The sequence below is a fragment of the Phaseolus vulgaris genome, chromosome 7 (assembly GCF_051622355.1).
Source record: "Phaseolus vulgaris cultivar YP4 chromosome 7, ASM5162235v1, whole genome shotgun sequence".
In the NCBI taxonomy this organism is placed as follows: Eukaryota; Viridiplantae; Streptophyta; class Magnoliopsida; order Fabales; family Fabaceae; genus Phaseolus; species Phaseolus vulgaris.
Genome location: NC_143504.1, coordinates 59,376,376 through 59,398,973, shown reverse-complemented (window position 1 = coordinate 59,398,973; position 22,598 = coordinate 59,376,376). Strand labels below are relative to the sequence as shown.

Below are 22,598 nucleotides of genomic sequence, written 5' to 3'. Positions count from 1 at the left end.
AATTACATACTAGTCTTTTATTAAAAAAAACCTTAATCCAAAAAATAGTATATTTTTCTAGAAATGAAAATATAGGTTGAATTTGTATCCTTTGAGTTGATGTGATTAAGTTTGATTTAGGTGGGTCTTATTAATGAAGAGTGAATCCTTCATTCATTTCGTCTCATTAATGCCATTTTCTGGAAAACACAAATTTTAATGATAATTACTTTAATGATGTTAAAGTAAGATGTTGAAATTATTTGAATATTACTCTCCATTGTTTCTCTCTCAAGTTTCATAATCTCTTTTAATTTTAAATTAACAGAAATACAAGTTATCCATTATTACACATTTTAGAAAAAAAATTATAAGATATTTTATAATTTCCTTGTTTACCTTCGTTGAAGAATGTTTGTGTTTTGTATTAATTAATACTGATAAAAAAATTAATAATGAAGATTAATTTAATACATTAATAGTATTTTTCTAAAGATTCTTTTAGTCTCTATAATTATATTAGAAGTTTAATGTATTAAGGATCAATGGGAGTATAAAACACTTTTACTTTATTTTTAAAGTGATTCTTATATAAGAACTGAGAGAAATCAAAATTTATAATATTAATAAATTTCAAACAGTAATAAAACATGTGTTTAAAAGACTACATCAAAGAGAATGTTCCTAGGCAAATAAATAGCACAAAATGAAATAGTGCCAAAAGTAATCAATCCTGTGATTATATTGCAATTTGGAGCATTGTCATGAACAAAACTACCATGGCCACCCTAAGGGAACTTCCTTGTAGAACTGAGTTACCTGATAAACCTAAAATATTAAATATCAAATAATGAGAAAATATTATGAATAGAGACATTGGTTAAGAAATTAAAAGAATGAATTTTACTGGGAAAATAGTTTATTTAAATTTATTTTCCTGTTTAGAGCTTGTAATTTGAAAAAGAGCAGAAAAAACTTATCTTTAATAAATATTATATAATTATTTCTTTATAAATAATTTTCTAACTATTTTGACTTTATATTTGTAACAATTTTCTAATACTTATCAAAATGATGTTAACAAATTTATTCTTGAATATGTAAGAATTATATCAACAATAAACTATAGTTCTTTCTTTTGGAAATTTCTCCAAATTAAGGGATACTCTATAAAAAAATTCTGTTAAATTTTATGGTTGATTTATATTGATATATTTAGTTTCAACCTAAAATTTATGTCTACTAAATTGAACTGTATGAAATAATTTGGAGATTCTGTTATTTTATATCAATACCATTTTAAACCTATTGATTTATTTTTTGTATTTATATTATTTAATTAATTAAAACCTTACCTTCATTCTTAGTGTTGTCATTCAAAGGTGGTGCAGAGGTAGAAGAATTTGTCACTGATATTCCAAGTTCAGAGCATCCCATGCCAAGAGAACCTTAAACACAAAAATTTCAAAATCTCAACAAAATTTTCTAAAACTACTTAGAATTACAACATAAACATAGATCAAACTTTTGTTTTTTTACATGAACATCAATCATAGAACATATCATCATTCCCTTAAACAAATGGCATCATTATCTATGACTTAGGTTTGAAATCTTACATTCTCTTAAGCATGGAAAGGAGGTGACATTTAGGAGATTGTAATAGCCAGCATCACATTCACAGTTGTAGGAGAACATTGATGTCTTGTTGCATGATCCACCTCCACAATCAACCCAATTGCAAGCTAAACATTAACAAAATGTTAATGATGTTTCATAAGAACATGTCAAACTGAAAATGTTAGTGATCTTTCCATTACCATCAAAAATTGACTCATTGGACTTTTTTGCCTTTTCTTGAACAGGGGCAGGGGCAGGGGCTTTGGAACAAGAATAGTCCAATGTACCTACACACAATACCATTCAAATCTTTCACTATATCAGATAATTAAATGCTTTTCAAGAGATATGTTAAGGACAAACTCTATCATACTGTTAATAAACACTTTTTACAAACACTTTCTTACTGAATAAAATTCATCTAGCACTATATTTCTTATATCTAAGTTGTACAGTTCCTCATGGCACTTGCTAAACGTATAAAAAGTTAAGAACAAATTCCATGGTCTGAAACAATTTGCCACAAACACTGTAGCAGGTTTTGTTTGGTTGTGTTGGATAAAGTATACTGCAATTTAATTGTAAAAATAGCCAAAATTTTGCAGTAACATATTAGTCAGAAACAACTGTGGCAGAATCTAACTGCATGAAAAGAAAATTTCTACCCTTTAAGCAAGAAATATATTCTTGGTAAAATTTCCACCATGTTATCTCTCCACCCTCTTTTGCTGTAGTTAATTCGTGTACTTCTACAAGGTGACAATTTCACCAAACTAAACACCAAGAAGAAAATGAACTATATAGCCATTTGTGATTTGCAAAATACCTTGTGCCATGTTACAGTGTAAGAATTTTTTATCAACAAATATTTTTCTTGATAGCAGCAGTGTCACAAAACTAATTCAACAGAGAACAAGACAATGACAGATTGAAGTTATATGAGAAAGTTATTAATTTTCTTACAGTTAGGAACTATGCAAGGAAGAAACTTCAAGTCTGAGTCCTCATCGTTGGAAAGAGTGTGCTTCCAACCAGGTTGACACTCACATTCAAATAAGAAAGTGGTGTTCTCAGAAGCTTTGCATGTTCCTTTTCCACATTCCACTGCTTTGCAGACCTCATCTGAACACATAAAAACAAAACAAAACAAAGCATCATGTCAAAGCAATCCACAACTCCAAAGCTGTCATCAAAAAAAGAAAAGAAAACTGGTTGAAAAGACCCTTTTATGAAAGATTTGAATCAACAACATATGATCTTAAAACTAGACAACTTTCTGCATGTAAGAACCATATCTTCTATCTTGCTATATAAAGATCCATCAAAATGTTTTAGATGAACACTCAAGAAATCTCAAGACTGGAAATGAAAATCAACAAGCATATAGGTAGCACCACAACAAGGAAATCCAACAAAAGAGAAAACAAAAGAAATGGTTACAAACCAAAGATGGGAGAAAGAAAGTTAGATGTAGAAGGAAGAGGTTGCAGAAGAAGAAATGCAACAAGGGTTATGACACTTGCAAAGGCCATGATGTTGTGAAAGTCAAAGAGAAAGAGAGGGAAAAGGGGTTTACATAGCACAAAAAGTTAACAGAGAGAACAAACAAAGCTGAGATATTTGGAGTTTGGATACTTGTTATCAATGAGTTGGGGACAAGTGTGAAAAGGAAACGTTCTCTTGAATATATATACTACACATTGTTCAATCACATTTCACACTTCTCTAAAGAGACAAAAGAGAGAAAAAAAATCTAAGACAAGATGGATAATATATTAATTAGATGTTTGAAAAAAAATGTTCAAATATCAGTATTTCTTTTTAAAACATTTTTTTTTAGTTAAAATTTATTATAATTATAAAATCACAAGCAAAACTTATTAAATGAATTGTGAGATTTAAATAATATTATGTTTTTTTTAAAAATGGTGGAATATATGGGTACTAGAGAAAAAACAGTTGAGTGTTTGACGTACTAATAACTGTCATAAATGCATTTTAGGTAATGCAACCGTCCAATGTATATCAACACTTTCAAAAAGTCAACCTCTTTTTCTTTTTCTATTAGAATCATTTTTTTTCTTATTTTCTTTCTTTTATTAAAATCTTTCCATTTTTCTTTATCAATGACAAATAAACTTATATAAATTATCCAAATTCATTTTTTTATTTATTTTAATTATGTAAGTAAATATAATTAAATATACATCCACACTATTGTCATTCCTAATTATTATTATCATTTCATTTTTTTTAATTATTGTTTTATTTTTTATTAAAGATTTTTCCCAATGCAAATACTGATTTCTCTCACAATACTTAATTTTTCTGAAAATTTTCCCACACAACAAGAATGAAAGATATACATTCATATTATTCATAATATATAAATATAAGTATAAAATCATTGTATCAAGCTTACATTTTCATTCATTTATATATAATCATTGTATCAAGCTTACATTTCATTCATTTATTATAGTTAGTAATGTAAAAATAAAATAAAAATTTAACAAAGGTTTCTATCAAGACAATAAAAATTACTGTATATATTTTTCCTTTGATTGCAAAAACCATAATAAAAATCCTTGTTCTTTTGGAATATCTTTTAAGATTTTTTTTTCTTCAAATTTTACATAAAAAAAAGTGTATTTGTGAAGTTGAAAAACAGTAAAAAAATTGAAAAAAATACTACAAATTTTTAGATTCTCCAAAACTACTTTTTTTTTCAAAAAAAAAATACAAATTTAAGCTAATCTTCATTACAAGCAGCAAAAATTACATGCTAGTCTTTTATTAAAAAAAAAATCCAAAAAATAGTATATTTTTGTGACATAGACATGTTGGTAATTACATAATTATTGTTCTCTTTAAATATAGGTTCAATTTGTATCCTTTGAGTTGATGTGATTAAGTTTGATTTTGGTGGCTCTTATTAATGAAGAGTGGAAATTCCCCAAAAACCAACCATCCTTCATTCCGTCTCATTAATGTCAGTTTCAGGAAAAACAAAATTTAGTGACCATTCTTCTTTATTAGGATTTTTTTTTCAGATAAATTATTAAATTTATTAGAAATGGTTGAGGAATTTGATCCGTTAATTTGTCTAATTTATTTATAACGAACTTGTTATTATTTACAATCCACACAATTTTAGTAGAATAATGATGGGTTAGGTCAAAATGAACCGAGCTAGCCCGTTTTCTCACTCCGTTTGAGATAAAGGTTACAATGTAATGCAAAGACAAAAATATTTTTATTATTTTTTAAAATTCTCAAAATGCACATAAAACTCACAATTCAATTCGGTAGTTTTACAAAATTGGGAATTCATATTTTTTTTTTGATTTTATATTGGGAAATTCGTAAATTTTTTGGATTGGAGAATCTGTAAATCTTCTGGATTGTGGAATCCATAAATCCTCAGGATTGGTGAGTCGGGTGAGCTTACGGATTCATCAATCCATAACAGAAATTAGGCTTATGGATTCAACAATATGAAAATCAACAATTTGCTTCCGAGACACCCCTCATTCAGAAAATAACGTGATTACTTCTGAATTGATGAATCCGTAGCACACTCCCAGATCTCGATTTCCGGTAACCCCAAAAACTCTATAACCATCAATGCTCCTAAACAAACTTAATTCTTAGCTATAGAAGTCAAGTATCACTTCGACAACGTAACTCACTCCTCCACCTTGCTCCGTACAGCTAAAATAACCCTCCACCAACACTTGAGATGAATAAAGATGATGAACAGTGTCAAACAAACTCCCCAATGATGCTTTTTTTAAATAAAAGGTCAATGTCATTTTTGAAATTTTTGAAATTGTGGGTGCAGAAAGAAAAACCTAGCAACGATGCAGGAAAAAGAATTATGAGATAAAATGGTGAATTAACTCAAACATCGAATTGTTTTTTTTATAAGTAATAAAAAATTATATAAATAAGAGTATTATGGCTCAACCCATATAAAAAAAATCTATCCAGATGTGGAGATAATGGTATAAAAAAAACATTATTATAAGCTAAAAAAGTACAAAAAATACGAGTGTTTGTTTCATCATGCGTTAATCATATTGATAATTAGTGTAGGCTAACAAAGGAATGAAAGAACAAATGGGTTCATTCACCCATTATCATAGAAATTAGAAATAATATTTATATAATTTTATTTTTCTGACATGGTAACCAAATATATCCTAAATGTTTTGGGGTCCATTTAAGGAACCCATGATGAGTTAGCAACAGTGTTAACTGCATGATGGGCCACAAGGCCCAATATAGTTTTGGACGTACAAACTTGGACTGTTTCTTCTTGCACTCCATACCTTCTTCTCTCACCTCCATAAATTTCTAAATTTCCAAAATTGCCCCTTTACAATATTCCGCCGGAAGTCATTTTTCAAATGTGTAATTAGATTCTGGATTACATAATGTGGAAATCATTTTTTAGATCCTTGATTACTCTCTGGATTACATAATCCGGAAGTCTTATTTAATTTCCGGATTATGTAATCCGAAAGTCTTTTTTCAAATGAGTTTCCAGATTATATAATCCGAAAACTAATCTATGGGGTGACACAAGAAGGATAAAAATGTATTTTCAAGTTGTGTATGGAGGTGGCAGAAGAAGATATGGAGGTGCAGGAAGAAACTGTCACAGACTTGCTCTTCCCTCTAAATCAGATCCTCTAATACCAACACTTCGGGTGTTTCTTTTTGCACCTTTACATTTTTTCTTCCTATACCTCTACCCTTTTTTTGAAATACCAAAATTACACTTGACAATTTTGAGTGGTTCCAGAAGAATAGGGGACATTTCGTAAGCAAAAGATGTTTTAGAAATAGAAAATGTGAAAAAAAAAAAATTCATTCCGAAATATCAATTCCAAAACACATTTTTTAACTTCCAAAATTGTGTGAAAAGAATATTTTAAAATGGTTACAAACTATCATTTCTAAAAATAGGTTATAGATTGTCATTTTCATAATGTAATATGCATTATACATAAATAAAAGGTGTGATAATTATGCGCGAGATCACTTTATCATTACTTTAATATTTAGTAATCATTTTGATACTAAATTATATTATAAAAGAATCAATTTAACATTGAATTTGTATTTTTTATACATTTAAATACTAAATCAAATTTTCACATATTCAAACCTTAAAAAATATACAGTACCCACGTGAGGGATGAGTATGTTTCTTAGAAACCCATGTGAAGCTTTTCACCACATTGAAGAATTTCCATTAGAGGGAATTTGCTTGGTGATAATACCAAGTAAAAAAGGCATTTAAATAGAGAATAAGGGAAGTGAATGGACCAAATCCCTATGTTTTGTTTCCTCAATGAAATTAGGTACTCAAATTGAGGAGCTTAATGATCATAAAACATGGCATGTGATTGCCAACAAATTCTTTGTTTAAGCAAAGATGTATACATAATTGATTGATGTAAGAACACAAATCACAACTCCATTATAGGTTTGATGGGTCCCTTTTTCCTATTTAAATTCTTAGTCATGTGTAAACCACCATTCTTGCTTCAACAAAACTTGTCCTTTTCTATGGTGCATTATTTGCATGCATTTTATTCTCCACCGACTCTAATTTCAACTTCTTTTGTGCATTGCAACATAATACAAAATATGGGTCTATTTGTTTCTTACCCATTTATATACATGTAATAAATATATCCTAAGCAAAACTTAGTTTATGAGAAAATGGTTTCAAGAACCCTCACTTGAGGTAAACCAATGTGCAAGGCTTACTCATATATAAAGTGTTCAAATTTTTCCTAAAAGTTGAAAAATGAAATGCATTCATTATTACAACTGAAATGTTATTTTTTTTTTCTTGTGTCTTGAATGTAGTTTGATGCACAAAGAATTAAAGTACATGGATCATGGAGCATTCAATTTCAGTGACTTTTGGTCATCATCTAAACTAATTAATCTAGCCATTTAAAAACTTTGGTACTTATGGGTGGTCCTCACTTGCAGCATAAAATTAAATTGTAACATAAAGTAATTGGACTCTATGTTGACAAAATCACTCTTGCACTTTAGTAGTTGTTGTGGGAATTTGGGAGCCAACAAGATGAAGTCAAGAGTTTCCTCTTAAGGGGACATGGGAGAATAAATTTAAAATTGACATTTTTTCTTCACATATTTTAAATGTGAAATATTAAGCACACTTTTTGGGAATAAAATATTAAAGATTTTGGGAAAAGAAAATTGTCTAAAAAGATATTGAAATTTATAATATCATTAAGCAATGCTCGAGAAATGAGAAAGCATGAAAGCTCTTGAATCCATAAGGAATATAATGTAAAGGAAAAAGTTGGATTACTTCTCACAATGTCTTGCTATATCAAGTCAATTAACCTAGGGTTAGGTTAAGCAAAAACAAAATGGATAAGAAAAAGAATGATAAATTGTAATTTTTCTCCACTTTAATTCTTGATCCAAGATTTTAGATTTCAACTTTTAAAAAAAATCTAGAATTCTTTATTTTTTATGGTATTTTAAATAAATAGGTTAAGTCTAGGAATCAATTGAACTAAAAAAAACACATGCAAATTTAAGAGTTAAGTCAAAGATTTTTTTTAAACTCACACAAAGAGGCCAAAATCACAACTTTAGTATTTAGCTATAAATAAAAAATAAACACATGATTGAATGAGGTGTTAAATTATGGAAATGTATGTTTGGTGGTGATAGTAAGAGTTGTATTTTTGCATGGTTGATTATGGAGCTTGAAAATGGAGCCTAGCCAAACCATTGTAACCAATAAAGAGTATTTTAGAAGGAATTTTGCCAGTTGTTGTTGACGTACCTTTCACATGCTTTCTGATCCAACCCATTTCTTGTTAACCGACAACTCAAATAATCAAACCACACATTGCAACCAAGAAAATCTCATTTTTACCTTAACTTCACAATAACTACTTTAAAACTGTTGGTAACTATGATCTTTAATTGATTAATAATGTAAAAGATTTTACACTCTTAATGCATGATAATCATAAAATAAAAAATTGAGTATAAAATTGTGTTAAGCCAAAAGTTAAAAACTAATTTATTATAGATAAAGTGTTTTGATTGGAGGCAATGGATCTGTAGGAGTAGTGTTAAGAGGTGGCCATTGGAAGCTGCTTCTATGATTCTCCTTATGATGGGACCAAATATGCAATGAAAGAGATAGTTGTAATGAAAAATGTGTTATGGAATAAGTAGAGGGGCAGTGAAAATGCTGAGCTGAATTTAGCATGAGATGTGGACCATGGTAGTGAAAGCAACATGTCAATAGCAGATGTGAATAAATCTTGCATTTCATTTTGTTATTTTCTTCTGAGTTTTTGATACTATCCATGTTTTGAAAGAGATGGGGAGGACTGGCAAATGGCTTAGGAACTTGTTGACAGCGAAGAGAGACAGAGAAAAAGAGAAGGAAAAATGTGGTACCAAGTGTTTGTTAAATGGCACAACAGAGAATCCAACCACTCCTGCTTCTTCATCAACAACAACTACTACAACAACAACCACTCCCAAGGAAAAAAGAAGATGGAGTTTCAGGATATCATCAGCTTCCAGGGAACTGAATCTTGAAGAATCTGGTGTCAATGCCTCAGTGACAGTGCAGACAACCACACCAGATGTTGAGAATGATCAAAGGAAACATGAGGCTGATGTTGCTATGATCTGCTTGAATCCTGATTCCAATATATCATCAACAAGTATTCAAGAGACTGCAGCCATTCAAATTCAGTCAGTTTTTCGGTCCTACTTGGTATGTTGTGTTATTTGGAGTTGTTTGGTTTGAAAAAAAAAGTTTTCTCTTTAAATTTTCTTCACTTTTCTGGGAGGCTAATATTGGACTTGTGTGAGTCTGTGTAGAGAACTGATATTGGTATGTGGTGTGTGTGACTGATACTTCAATGTTTCTGTAACAGGCAAGAAAGGCACTGTGTGCTCTTAGAGGAATAGTGAAGTTGCAGGCACTGGTGAGGGGTCACTTGGTGAGAAAACAGGCCAGGGAGACACTAAGATGCATGCAGGCTTTGGTCATAGCACAAGCCAGGGCTCGTGTTCAGAGGGCAAGGATCGTTTCAGAAGGAAAGGTTCACCAAAATCTTTCACCCTACAGAAGAACCACAGAGGACAACTTCATGTATAATGTGAGTTCAACAGAAGGATGGTTTCTTGAAATTTTAAGTGAAAATTTTCTGATAAGCATTGGTCTTTTCAGCTTAAGGTAGTAAGAAAATGATAAACTTTCATTTTGAACTGGAGAAACATTTTGTAACACATAAACCATAGCACAGACACAATATAGAGTTGCTTCTTTTATGTGAAGAATATATTGCAATGGTGAATTTGGAAACTAAATTAATTTACTCTGGCCAAACAAAAAGAAAAAGAAGGTAAATAACAGTAAGTTTTTGTGTTGATTGATATAGAATGTGGTTTTTGTTCATCTAGGAAATGGAAAGTGGTTTGGAATTGGAAGAGAATGCCAAGATTGTTGAGATGGCTGTTTGGGAAGCCAAAGCTAACTTGAGAGGCAGAAACAACACAGTTAATCATGAACTTTCAGATCATAGATTTTGTGCATATTATTCATCAAATGGTTCATACTCAAAAGAGGAAAACTGCAATGCATCACCTGCACCATCAACACTGACAGAACTCAGTCCAAGAGCATACAGTGGTCATTTTGAGGAGTGTTCTTTCAGCACAGCACAGAGTAGTCCCTATTACTGCTCAGCAGTGTCAAGAGTGGACAACACAAAGCTACCTTTTGCCTTCCCTAAACCAGCCTACACAGAACCCATGTCCTATGACTACCCTTTGTTTCCAAACTACATGGCCAACACAGAATCTTCAAGGGCCAAATCCAGATCACAGAGTGCACCAAAGGCGAGGCCGGATTCGTTTGAGAGGCAGCCAAGCCGGCGAAGGGCTTCAATGGAAGGGAGAAATGTCCCAAGGCCAGTGAGGATGCAGAGGTCATCTTCACATGTTGGTGTCACTGCCCAAAACTACCAATATCCTTGGTCAATAAAGCTTGACAGGTCCATAGTCAGTGAGTGTGGCTCTACAAGTACAGTGCTCACAAACTCTAATTACTACTGCACATGATCTGATGTGAGTACTGTTACCAAGCAAATCTCATGTGACATGTTTTCACCACAAAATTGAATTGATAGTGCAACACAAAAACAACTCAAAGAACCATGTGTAGTGAGAATAATAGTCTTACATAAAGGCTAGGTCGTGTCACTGAGTTTGTTAATACTATTTGATCAGATAAGGTTTAACTATAGCTTGTTTTGGCTGCAGCCTCATGGATTTTTTTTCTCTACAACAAAGGTATCCTTTTGCAGCAAGTCCAAAATTTCAGAGTTCATTCAACTTTTTAGACGTTAAAACATATAACAGACTCTGCATTTACAAATTCAGGGTCCTAGCTTGTAAGGGTTTTTTTATTTATTTTGAGTTGAAGTTCAAAGTTTGAAGATTGTTTTCTTGTATTTACTGTGTTGTGTATTACTCTACGAGAACACATTCTAACTCTGTTTGTGAACTGTGTATAAATTTTACAAAGTGGGATATTTCCTAACAGCAATTACATTTTTATATTTTACAAGGTTGTATTTGGACATGATTCTTCATAAGTATAAGTCATATCAAAACTTGATAGCAAAATTAAAGAGATGTAGCATAGTGTCTTGTGCACTTTAGAAGTTTCATGTCTTATTCTAAACTTGAAGCCATTTAGGAGATAAGATTAAAAGTTGAAGTTATGCAGAAGTGTTGTTATAGCAATATTATTATAAGTTGGAGCCATGTTGCTTAACACAGAAGATTTGGATAATGTATATAGCACATGCAGCTATACAAATGGACACATTTATTTAATATAAACAAACTTTTGAACTATTTGGTATTTAAACTATGAAATAATGTAAAATTAACATGGGTTATCAAAGGAAATGTTTATCAATTCTCCAAAGATACTTTAATATATACAAACAAATTAAATATATAAAATTTAAAATTTAATATATACTAATTTATTTGGTAGAATCATTAACTCCTTAATACATACCTCAACTGGTTGAATTATAAATCCAATTCTGGTAACATTAATAAGAGTTTTTTTTTTAAATAACACTAGAATACAACATTTATAGAAAATATATATATCATCACACTATAACTAGGAAACATTTTTATTTAAAATAATAGAGTTTAGTGACCAGATTTTATTTCCATAAAACATTAGACATATCTTTAAAAATTAAAATACTCTTTAAAAATAATTTTTAGATTTTGGAGTGAATGATATCTAGAAAATAATATTATCACTTTGATATTATCATTTTTAATTACGGTAACATCGGATGCAACAATGATAATTTGACTATATTTATCCTCGAAATACAAATTCATATTATTTATATTTTTCATTGATTGATTCTTGACAATTCTTGACAAATTCCGATAATATATATATATATATATATATATATATATATATATTTGTAAAAAATATACAAAATTAAAAATTTAAATAAAGGAAACATAATAATATTAATTATTTATAGAAGTATTTTGTTTTCTGCCAAATAACAAGAAGTTAAAATTACATAAATTAAATTGATATATAATTTTCTTTCATGTAAAACCATGTATTTATTTTATTCATTTTTCTTCTATTTTATAAAGCGATGAACATTTTATTTACGATAAACTTTAGATTTATGACAAAATTGAACTTAACCTTGTAACCATGTTCGTATATCTAAGTAACAAAATCAGGAATGGAGTATCCTTCCACATTATTTGAGACTATTAAGAGATACCAAAGATCGATAGGAAGCATCTATTTAGTACAGACACTGACATTGATACGAATATAATACAAAAAAACGTATAATCTCTAAAATATAAGATATGAAAACACAAATTTATATATTATATAATTATAAATTATATAAATTAACAATAAAAATATATATACACTAAGTATGTTTCAGTTGTTTTTCATAAATGGTTCAAAAGAATTTATTCTTTGTTTTTATTAATGTTTTTATTATTTTTAAAATTATTTAAATTTATGCTAGAATTGTCAAAAATCCAATAAATATTTTTTGAATTAAACACTTTACCAATATGGATCCTATGAATATCGTTGTCCGATACGTGTATCCGACACGAATACATCATTTAAGAAAAGAAAAGTGTCTGAACTTCGTATCAACTTGTAATACATCATTTAAGTAAGCATTTTAGTTTAGGGTTGAGCAACTTGTACCAAGTTTTTGCTTATCTGATAATTCTCCTAGCACTTTGATTTCCTCTTTTGCTCATACCAGTAACGTTTGTTTTTCATTGATCTGAGTGACCCACATGAATGTTCTTTTGTGATCACTAGTCAAGAACATGATCCACTTTTGCTGGGACCTCATTTGAACCAAATAAATGACACAAATTGGGTGTTGACAGACATGCCTCCAAATAAATGATGCCAACCATTATGACCAAACCATGAGCTCTAACACTGTTACTTTTTTTTTGTTTCCTAATCCATTCAAATATGAAACAAACATGTTTATATTTTGCAGGGAACCTGAATTGTCATTATATTGCGAAAATTAGAAGAACTTCTTAATCCTACAATGATATTTAATACCAGAAAAATACTTCTGTTCCAAATTTGAGTAATCTGAGTGATTATGTTATCTTAATTCATGTTAAGTAGTCCTATGATCAGTTCTTTTTCATACTGCAATGTAAAAAAAATGTTTACTATCTATCAATCACAAATCATTATTACACGACTTTTGGGTTATATATACATACATACATATATATAATGGTTTGTGATTGGTAGACATGGTAAACATTCTTTACACTATCCATGCACCATTTTCTTCTACAAACAAAAGAGGATACATAAATAAATGGTTGATCTAAATTTGGAAATCCACCACCAAATTCAATATTGATATTTGAACCACAAAAGCTACATATAAAATATCTATGCTAACTGCTTGAATACTTGCCTTGGCAAACCATAGAAGTACAAACAAACTAAAGGCCAAAGTTTCCAAACCTCAAGAACAGATAGGCAATTGTGAAAAAAAGTACCAAAAGTGAAACTCCTTGATGGCTTGAATAATTTAAACTAATTAATAAATAATAGATGGATCTAACAAAATTATGAAGCACACAAGCTTGCCAGCATTTGTCACATCACATCCCAAGAACACAAACAAAAGATCACCAAATTTCATCTGTATTTGTTGAGCAAGCAAACCTTCATGTGAGCCTGTCATTTTTACCTTCCGAAATAAATATACACCAAGTATTAATGAAGTACACTAAGATTGGGGCATCTTTACTTTGAATAACCGGGGAAGAACTTCATGAACACCAATGTCCAAACCCTCTGGATCCCTGAAAATAACAAACAATATATTTATAATTTGTTAATCTCTAACAGCAGTAGCGCATGACCTATTAAAAATGAGTTAAAATAAGATTGAAATTTTGAGGAATTACAATATAAAATAGTTTTACATTGTCATCCAATCACAAATTCCTATAGACTTGTTTGGAAAAACTTCTCCATAAGCACTTTTAATAGAGAAAAATAAGAAGAAATGAACAGAACTTTTCCATGAGCTAAAATTAGCTTATGCACAAGTTTAAAATGAGAATTAGAGAGGCCATATGAGAGAATTTGTACAGATTAACATGCGCATTAGCAAATTTTAGCTTATGAAGAAACTCATTCCATTTTTAAACATAAAAATTACTCTGAAGTTCAAATTTATTTGATAGAAGTCAAAACTATTAAATCTAGCCTTTTTGAGAGCTCCTTCAAGGCTTTCTTCATTAGAAAAGATAGCTTTTTTTTCTTAAAACTTTGTTTGGGTCAATTTCTTTTAAGGGGAAAAGAGAATAAATAAAGCTTATTAGAAACAATTATTATAAGCATATATCCTCGTAATTAGAAAAAAAAAACACTTGATACTTGCAATATCACCCCCATAGGTTGTTACAAAACTTATATTCATGTAAATAAGTGTATGCAAGAGATAGTTGGAGAGAAACCTGCACAATATCTGTCCCTTGTCAATTGAACTAGGTATGAAAAAGAGCTTTCGCAGAGAGGGTGACTCAAATTGAACAAAGAAACCATCACTGTGTGCATGTTTCCACTTTCTTGATCCTTGGCCCTTCCAGACCTGCAGGTATAGAATATAATTAATATGTTCTGCAGTCATTTAGAATTAGCAATTCTAAAATACACATGAAATTGAGGTTGTAGGTTGATCTGTCAGAAAATGAACATTGACTATATATATTCACATGTTGAAAAGAATAACAGATGAAGTATGATATTAACATGTATTTTGCCAATCAATAAACCAGTACAGCCCCAAAAAGAACTGTGTGAACAGAATAGCTCCGAGACAAATTTAAAGAGAAATAACTAAAAGAGTCCTAGATATAAACGACCACACAGGAACTTGGATTTCTTTTTACAAAAAAATAACAATGGTATCACTTGATCGATGTAGTCAATATCCCACCTTGCACCTTTAATTTTGTATTAACCTAAACAACCCAAAAGGAGAGAAATTGAAAGAAAGAAAGCTAGAGGATAAGAAGGGATGGAAAGGCAAGTAGAAAGCTATTCAAAGGCTATTTTGCAAATTTCACACACCTTGAAACCTAGGAGTGAAATTATGACTTCTCTTCACTTCCCTATTGAAGATGTGATATGCCTCAAAAGTACCCCTAAACTTTGTAATAAAATTCCCCATTTAACTTGAACTTCTTAACCATTTACAGTATGTGATGTGGAAGTCTCAATGTTCAATGCTTTAAGAAATCAGAAGTTACCTGTGGATAAGCAATAATGTTTTTGGGAGTTACCAAGCAGGCTGCTTTGGAGAAAGACTCCTCTGCGTACTGCCTAAGAAATGAAAAGCAATTGGCGTGCGTATGTGGTGATTCAAAGGCCTGCCAAATAAGATGAGAACAATAAAAATATTAAAACTCATAATAGCATACAGGGAAGATTTTAGAGTTGATAATCATAAGTGAACAACACAGGCTGGCTAAATAAACATGAATACTAAGCATAAAGTCTATGCAAGATATCCAAGCAAGGAACCATGATTATAATTGCACAAAGACTTAATAAGAAAATGCATACCTTATCAATATTCACAACTGGGGCATACTTATCAGTCTGTGTCTTTTCCGTATCCAGAAGAAAGTAAACTCTAGCATCCACCGTAGATGTTTCAAGCCATGATTTTATAGCAGTCTCTATAGTCTCAACAACGAATGAGAACAAATGTTTCCAGCATTCTTCAGATCCATACTTCTCCACCTGTATGGAGATCATTTTAATTCTCACAAAGGAAACTTTAAAATGATACATGATTATATGGAAAAATGAATTATTTCACATCCTTATATAAATATCAATAACATGAAATCCAAGTTAAAGGAAACTTTTAAAATAAAACATCTAGAAACCAAGATACAGAAAGAAGGAAATAAATATACTTCCAACATTCTCAGTTCATTTTTTAAGGTGTTTTTCTCTGTTTGAGAACAGGAGTCTATGTTGTTCATTCAGTTGATAACTAGTGAAAATCTCATATCGACTAGAGATAAGGCTAAATTATAGTATATAGGTGAGTGTAAACCTCGACTTATTTAGCTAGTTTTGCGATGTTGAGTTAGGCTTAAATTTCATTTTCTTAATATGGTACCAAGGTCATTCAGAGTCTATCCTAGTCAAGTTAGTTGGATCTCGTATCATTTGCTATCAAATTTCCCCTAGTCCCATGCTTGAGATGTTTACTCCTTGGCGTGAGGCAGTGTATTGAACATCAACTAGAAATAATACCAAATTATAGTATACAAGTGGGTGCAAACCTCACCTTACAAGTCGATTTTATAAGGTTAGGTCAATTTTAAATTCCACTTTCTTAAAATCATGGTCAAGTTTGTTAGGCCTATATGTCACCCATTATCGGGTTCCTCCTAGTCCCGCACTTGAGATGTCCAGTTTTTGGCTTCAAGGGGTGTACTCGAGATCTCATATTGACTAAAATAAGGTCAAATTATAATATATAAGTGGATGTAAACCTTACCTTATTAAGTTGGTTTTGTGAAGTTAAATTAGGCTTAAATTCCACTATAGTGATTTTTATGGTCAGCCGCTCTGCATTGTTATTTGGGATTCATAACTATGAGGTTAGCCTACACAAGTATAGTTGTGCACCGAATTTAAAACTTTTGACTCAGAATATACACCATTCCAAAACTTTTGCTTCTACCTCTATATATTTGTTCCCCTTTTCTACTGTATTTCTCACTCCTTCTTGTCTCTCTTATAGAATACCTCATTCCCTTCTTTTTCTCCCATACCCTTTCCAAACCATATATTAATTAATGCAAAAGAAAAGCTAAGAAAGCACATACTTGTTGACCACTCCTAGTTACAGATTGAGAATACATGTATACTAACCATTTCAGATTTGAATGTATCTAAATGTTTAGCCACGTCAACATTCGATCTCATATTCTCCACTTCTTGTGCTCGCTTGCTATCTTTCACCAGTTGGTTCATTCTCTTTATCTTTTTTGATACTTCTTGACTTTGCGAGTTATACTGCAATGCTATCTGAAAGGCAGCTAAAGCCTACAAACAAATATTCACACAAGCGTACACAGTAAGATCAAAATCCAAAATCAAAGCAGAACAAATAACTTCCAATTAAATTTAAGCAATAAGCTATTGAATTCATACATCGTCATATCGTTTCATGGCTTCCAATATGCTTCCCTTCCTGAAATATCCCTGGAAGTGTATTCAAGCAGCATCACTCCAAACTGTATTACAAAGGTTCAGACAATCATATATTAACAAAATTAGATAAACATTTACCTTTTCCCATTGGGGTTTTAATTTGATTGTCATCTCAGCATCATCAAGAGCTTTATTAAGCTTATCCAATTGCAGCAATGCTGCAGCACGATTACTGGAAGACCCCAAATAAACAGAAGAAACTACATCAGGAGTCACGACAAGGTTTATGCATTGAGTTCACACGACATATCTTATGGGAGGGAAAAATTACAATCACAATGTTCTTGTTTTTTTTTGTTTGGGGAGAAAATGAAAGGAAAAGAGAGAAAAAATTCATCCAAAAACAAAAAATAAAACTTCTATTTCTATACAGTTTCCCTTGAATTCAAATTTTCCCTCCCCTCACTTGCTTCCTCAGCACCATATCAAACAGACCATAAAGCTCAGTATATTCCACCCTGCTAATCAACACAGTCTTAAGCTCAGTATCTTTTTTTCCTATTTAAGAGCTCCAGCTTAAGCCATAATATCGATCTAACTCCAATCCAAACAACACACATGGTCATGCCAAACTGTCACTAAAAGACTAAATTTTTTAAACTCTGATAATATACTGGCAATAAAAACTGACACTTCACAATCTATATAAAAACTGAAAGCTCCAACTAAAATAATGATAACAAAAGAAAAGAAGAAACCCTTTTGTGATTTCAAGGGAAACAAAATAAACGAAGAGAGAAAAGCAGAATGCTGAAGCAAAGTTTGAAACCCACAAATTGAAAGAAGTGAATAATGACACCCAAATGAAAAAGGTTGAAAATTTTGAAAGAAAAAAAAAGGTACCTATAGAGAGTAGGGTTAGAAGGGTCTTGCTTGATGGCTTGAGTGTAGAGTGCAGCAGCTTTGAGATACTTTCCTGACTTGAAAAACTCGTTGCCCTGATCCTTCAGAGACATCTCCGAACCTGAACCTTCTTTCGTTTCTGCCATCGATGATCTTTTTCGTTTTAACCTTAAAATCTGTGATTCTGCTTCCTAAATGATGTCTATAGGGTTTACCACGAAGATGTTTGTTCCTTCCAAAACCTTTTTCTATGGTTATATGTTTTATTTCATACTCAAAAATAGCCTAAATTGTCCCTTTCCTCTCTTATCTTATTTTTTATATTTAATCTATTATATTATCTTTTTAAAAAATAACTTAATCTTTTATGTTTTAAATGTGTTGAATTTAGTTATTTATCAGTTTAAAATTAATTTCTTTTAACATCAGTTAAAATTTTAATATTTTTTAACAACAATTTATCTTATACTCATAATATCATAATTAATTTAACTTTTTTATATTTCATCTGAGGTTGAATTCAGCTTCTTTATTCGTGTCTAAAAATAATGTTAAGAACTTTTTTTATAATCATAATTTATTTCATTTCCAAAATAAATTAAAGATTTGAATTGAAGATACAATGTGCTATCACTCTGGATTTATTTTAGCATTTAACCATCTAAAACAATATTGATCCATCGAATGATAAGTTTTAACCAGCATTATAATATTTTATTTTATTTTATTTTAGCAAATTGAAGACTAATAATTTACTATTATCATAAGTAAAATATATATTAAAGTGATTCGTGAAATAAAATTTAAATTCATATTTTTAATTATATGATATCCATGAATTAATAATCATACACAATTTTCTGGAAACTGACGAGTTTGAATATTTAATTTGTTCCGCACTTTTTTTACAACATAATAATACGAAAGTCCATAACACTTAGATTCAAATTTTTATAATTATTTTTTTTTACAAGTACTAGAAACAAATTTCTTTCTAAAAACAAATTTCTTTCTTATTGTAGACTTAACTTCTTCGTCTTCGCTTTTGGATTCCCTTTTATTAATCCTTTGAGTTTGGTTTGTGAAATTTTTGTTTAATCAATTGAGTCTTTCGATAAATTGTTTTTGGTTGGACTCTATCTGCTCTTTCATTTGATCTCTTGGTCTTTAATCTCGGATTCCTCTCATAGGCAGGTATGTGTACTTGAAAGGCCCTCTAATATCAAAGTTAGAATCAGTTTTAAACAATAATTAGATAAAATTCACTTTACTTAAGATGACCTTTTTATTTGACTTTTATGACCTTTTTAAAGTGTTTTCTCATTGAGTCCATAACTTATTTGGGCATTTTCCCTTTACACATATCTTTTACAAAGTACACACCTCATCATTTGGGCCTCTTAATGCTACAGTTATCATTCTTAGTATTATTTATCAATTTTTCTGTTAATTGAGGTCCAATCTTACGGTTCAAGGACACCTCTCGGCTGGGCTTTCGGCCCACATAGTTCAATTTTAGTCACAGTATATTAATTATGTTACTTCTAAATCTTAAATCATAAATTTTAAATTTTAAATCTTAAATCAATTAATATTATTTATAAAAATAAAATAAAAAAATAATTTAAAAAACTAATCAAAATAAATAAAATTAAATATGTAATTAACTTGTATATTTTACTAACGAAACACTGTCGTACCTCAACTATAAATATCAAGGGTTATATGAATGCAAGATTAAGATTTAATAAAAGCATATTAAAGTATTATAAATAGATGGTGTTATAAAGGTATAAATTATTTATTTATTATTTTAATTATTTCATAGTGTCTTTCTAGACACACCCACCTATTTTCTTGTTTTAAAGAATGATATATGTTACTTTTTTTGGATCAAGTTAACATATTTTATTATCATTCATCAACTCAAATTTAAATGTGTTTCTAATATTTAAACAACTAATTTACATTATTTTAATATTTAAATTTATCTGTGATTTTTTTAAATTGAGAGTTTAATTATTATTTCGCGTTTTAATTATTTTATTGACTATATGATAACTTGTTTATTCAATTATGTCATTAGTTTCATTATTTATTTCTTTTATTTAAATTTTTATGAATACGATTTGGCATTGTTATAAATTTTCATCTTAAATTAATTCAGGTCGATGAGGAGATAAATAAAGTGTAGCAAAATTGTTTTCAGGATTTTCAACCTGTCAAAATGTTTTAGGTGCACAATTTCTAGCATTGTTAGCAAAAACTTTTTATCAAATTTATATATATATATATATATTACGAGGTAGTACATTATATTAAATTAAATTAAAAATGTTCAATTTCACAATAACAAAACCACTAAATAAAAACTAATTTATAAAAATGATTATTTATTAAATTAATTAAATTATATATTATTTTTTAAATATTTTTTTATATTTAAAGTATTTTTTTATTATAATAAATAGTTTTTAAATTAATATTTAATTAATTATTTTTTAAATTTTTTATTTTGTGTGATTAACATTACTTTATTTTGTAAGTTGGTGTTTATAATTTTAACTTCAAATAGCCTTTTCATGGGAAAAAAACTAATCAAAGTATACTGTAAAAGCGAAGTGAAACCTTTTCAAAGAATAGATTAAATGTATAATAAATTTTAAAGTTAATTTTTATTTTTAAATACTATAGTGTAACATGTTTGTTATTCCTTAAAAGATGTTATAAAAAAATGTTAAAATAAGGAACTTCATTTTAAAGTTATGTATTATTAAATATATTCTTTTAAGGAAAAAAAAACTCCTAAAATACACTCAACAATATACATTCTAAAAAAATCATCTGTATTTAATTAATTCATAAACACAATCATAAAATATTTATTTAAGTAAGTAAATTTTTTACCAAATAAACACTATGCTTTTTAAACTATTTTTTTGTCCATTTTTACACTCTCCATGTATAAAGGAGATTTTTGCTCCCTCTTTTACAGGTAAACTTAACTAACATGGATCATTGAAAAAATAAATACCTTAAATATAAATAATTTAATAAAGATGTCCAATAGAAGAAAAAAATATCCAAAATTTTGATCAATTATAAAATTGATCTCATTTTATTATTATTCTATTAAAAAACCATGATGAATCAGGTTAACCCGTGATTTTCAGTCCATTTTAATAACTTTATTTAAAATACTAAAATCTATTTAAAACTTAACTAATTTGAGCATTTTATGAAATGTTTAACTATTTTTTTTCTAGATTGGAAACTTCCACAATTTTACCTTAATGGCCATTTTTTTAATTTTAAATGTAATCAACTAAAGCAATTTAGGCAGATACCACACAATAATAATTATATAAATGATAAATACCTTATTTGTTTATCTTTCCTTTATAGTGTAACAATGATATATTAACTACATAAAAAAAATAAAATATGCTTTTTTAAATTTAAAATGTCATATTCTCTTTCAAATAGTTGTCAATTGTTAGATATATCATTTTATTAAAAGAGGTATTACATTTAATACATCCCAAATAAGATTGTTTATAAAAAAAATATTTATTGAAAAAAAAAATCCCCATTACATCTAAATTAATGTAATTTACTTACATCATTATGCATAAGCCTATATAAAACTCCAATAGAATTCTCAATAAGTCTTCTTAAGTAAGAGTTGATTTTGAACTATATTCTTTTAACCTAATTTTTTCAATTTGTGTTTTCATCTAGTTGTGCATCTCAATCATTGTTGTCACCGCTACTACCACCTAAATCATCGTTGTCGTCATCGTCACCGCCACCACCATGACCAACCTCTTTTACAACGATGTGTTAAACTATGCACATCTCTCATACCTTTACAACAACACAGGTCCAAAAGGATGCAAGTTGTGCAAACAAGTTTTCAGTAACACTGAAGCCCTACTAATCCATCTTGAGTCTCATATGGCACAAGAAGAAATAGCCATTAGAAGACTCTATTCATTACCACAACATGTGAACTATCAAAAACAATTCCCTCTCCAACCTATGGGTGATGGTAGATTTTTTCAATCAATTGGAAGAAATCCATTTTCCAATGCTAGCCAAATTGGTTCTTCTTCCATGCCAATTAGGAGAATGCAAGTTCAAGCACAATATGATGCAAGTATGAATGATGATGGATCAAAGGCTTATATCTTGAAGTTGGAGAAACCCATCAAACACATTGATTTCATTGATT

The 22,598-nt window shown here is 29.6% G+C and overlaps 3 protein-coding genes across 3 annotated transcripts; 1 reads left to right on the top strand and 2 right to left on the bottom strand.

Moving 5' to 3' along the window:
- Positions 1-578: 578 nt before the first annotated feature.
- Positions 579-3,229, bottom strand: LOC137828431 (uncharacterized). Its single transcript, XM_068635009.2, has 6 exons — positions 3,044-3,229; positions 2,563-2,721; positions 1,800-1,886; positions 1,599-1,724; positions 1,335-1,427; positions 579-807 (listed from the first exon to the last, which is right to left on the bottom strand). The coding sequence occupies exons 1-6, from the start codon at positions 3,129-3,131 to the stop codon at positions 719-721; spliced, it is 642 nt and encodes a 213-aa protein (XP_068491110.2). The 5' UTR covers positions 3,132-3,229; the 3' UTR covers positions 579-718.
- A 5,207-nt stretch (positions 3,230-8,436) lies between these two features.
- On the top strand, positions 8,437-11,327 carry LOC137827553 (protein IQ-DOMAIN 19). The gene is made up of 4 exons (XM_068633740.2): positions 8,437-9,403; positions 9,567-9,791; positions 10,096-10,761; positions 10,957-11,327. The coding sequence occupies exons 1-3, from the start codon at positions 8,999-9,001 to the stop codon at positions 10,753-10,755; spliced, it is 1,290 nt and encodes a 429-aa protein (XP_068489841.2). The 5' UTR covers positions 8,437-8,998; the 3' UTR covers positions 10,756-10,761; positions 10,957-11,327.
- Positions 11,328-13,597: 2,270 nt separating this feature from the next.
- TPR3 (Tetratricopeptide repeat (TPR)-like superfamily protein) lies at positions 13,598-18,664 on the bottom strand. Its single transcript, XM_068633738.2, has 8 exons — positions 18,365-18,664; positions 17,600-17,693; positions 17,462-17,512; positions 17,180-17,353; positions 15,851-16,030; positions 15,535-15,654; positions 14,740-14,873; positions 13,598-14,079 (listed from the first exon to the last, which is right to left on the bottom strand). Exons 1-8 carry the CDS (start codon positions 18,508-18,510, stop codon positions 14,004-14,006), a joined length of 975 nt encoding a protein of 324 aa, XP_068489839.2. The 5' UTR covers positions 18,511-18,664; the 3' UTR covers positions 13,598-14,003.
- Positions 18,665-22,598: the final 3,934 nt, after the last annotated feature.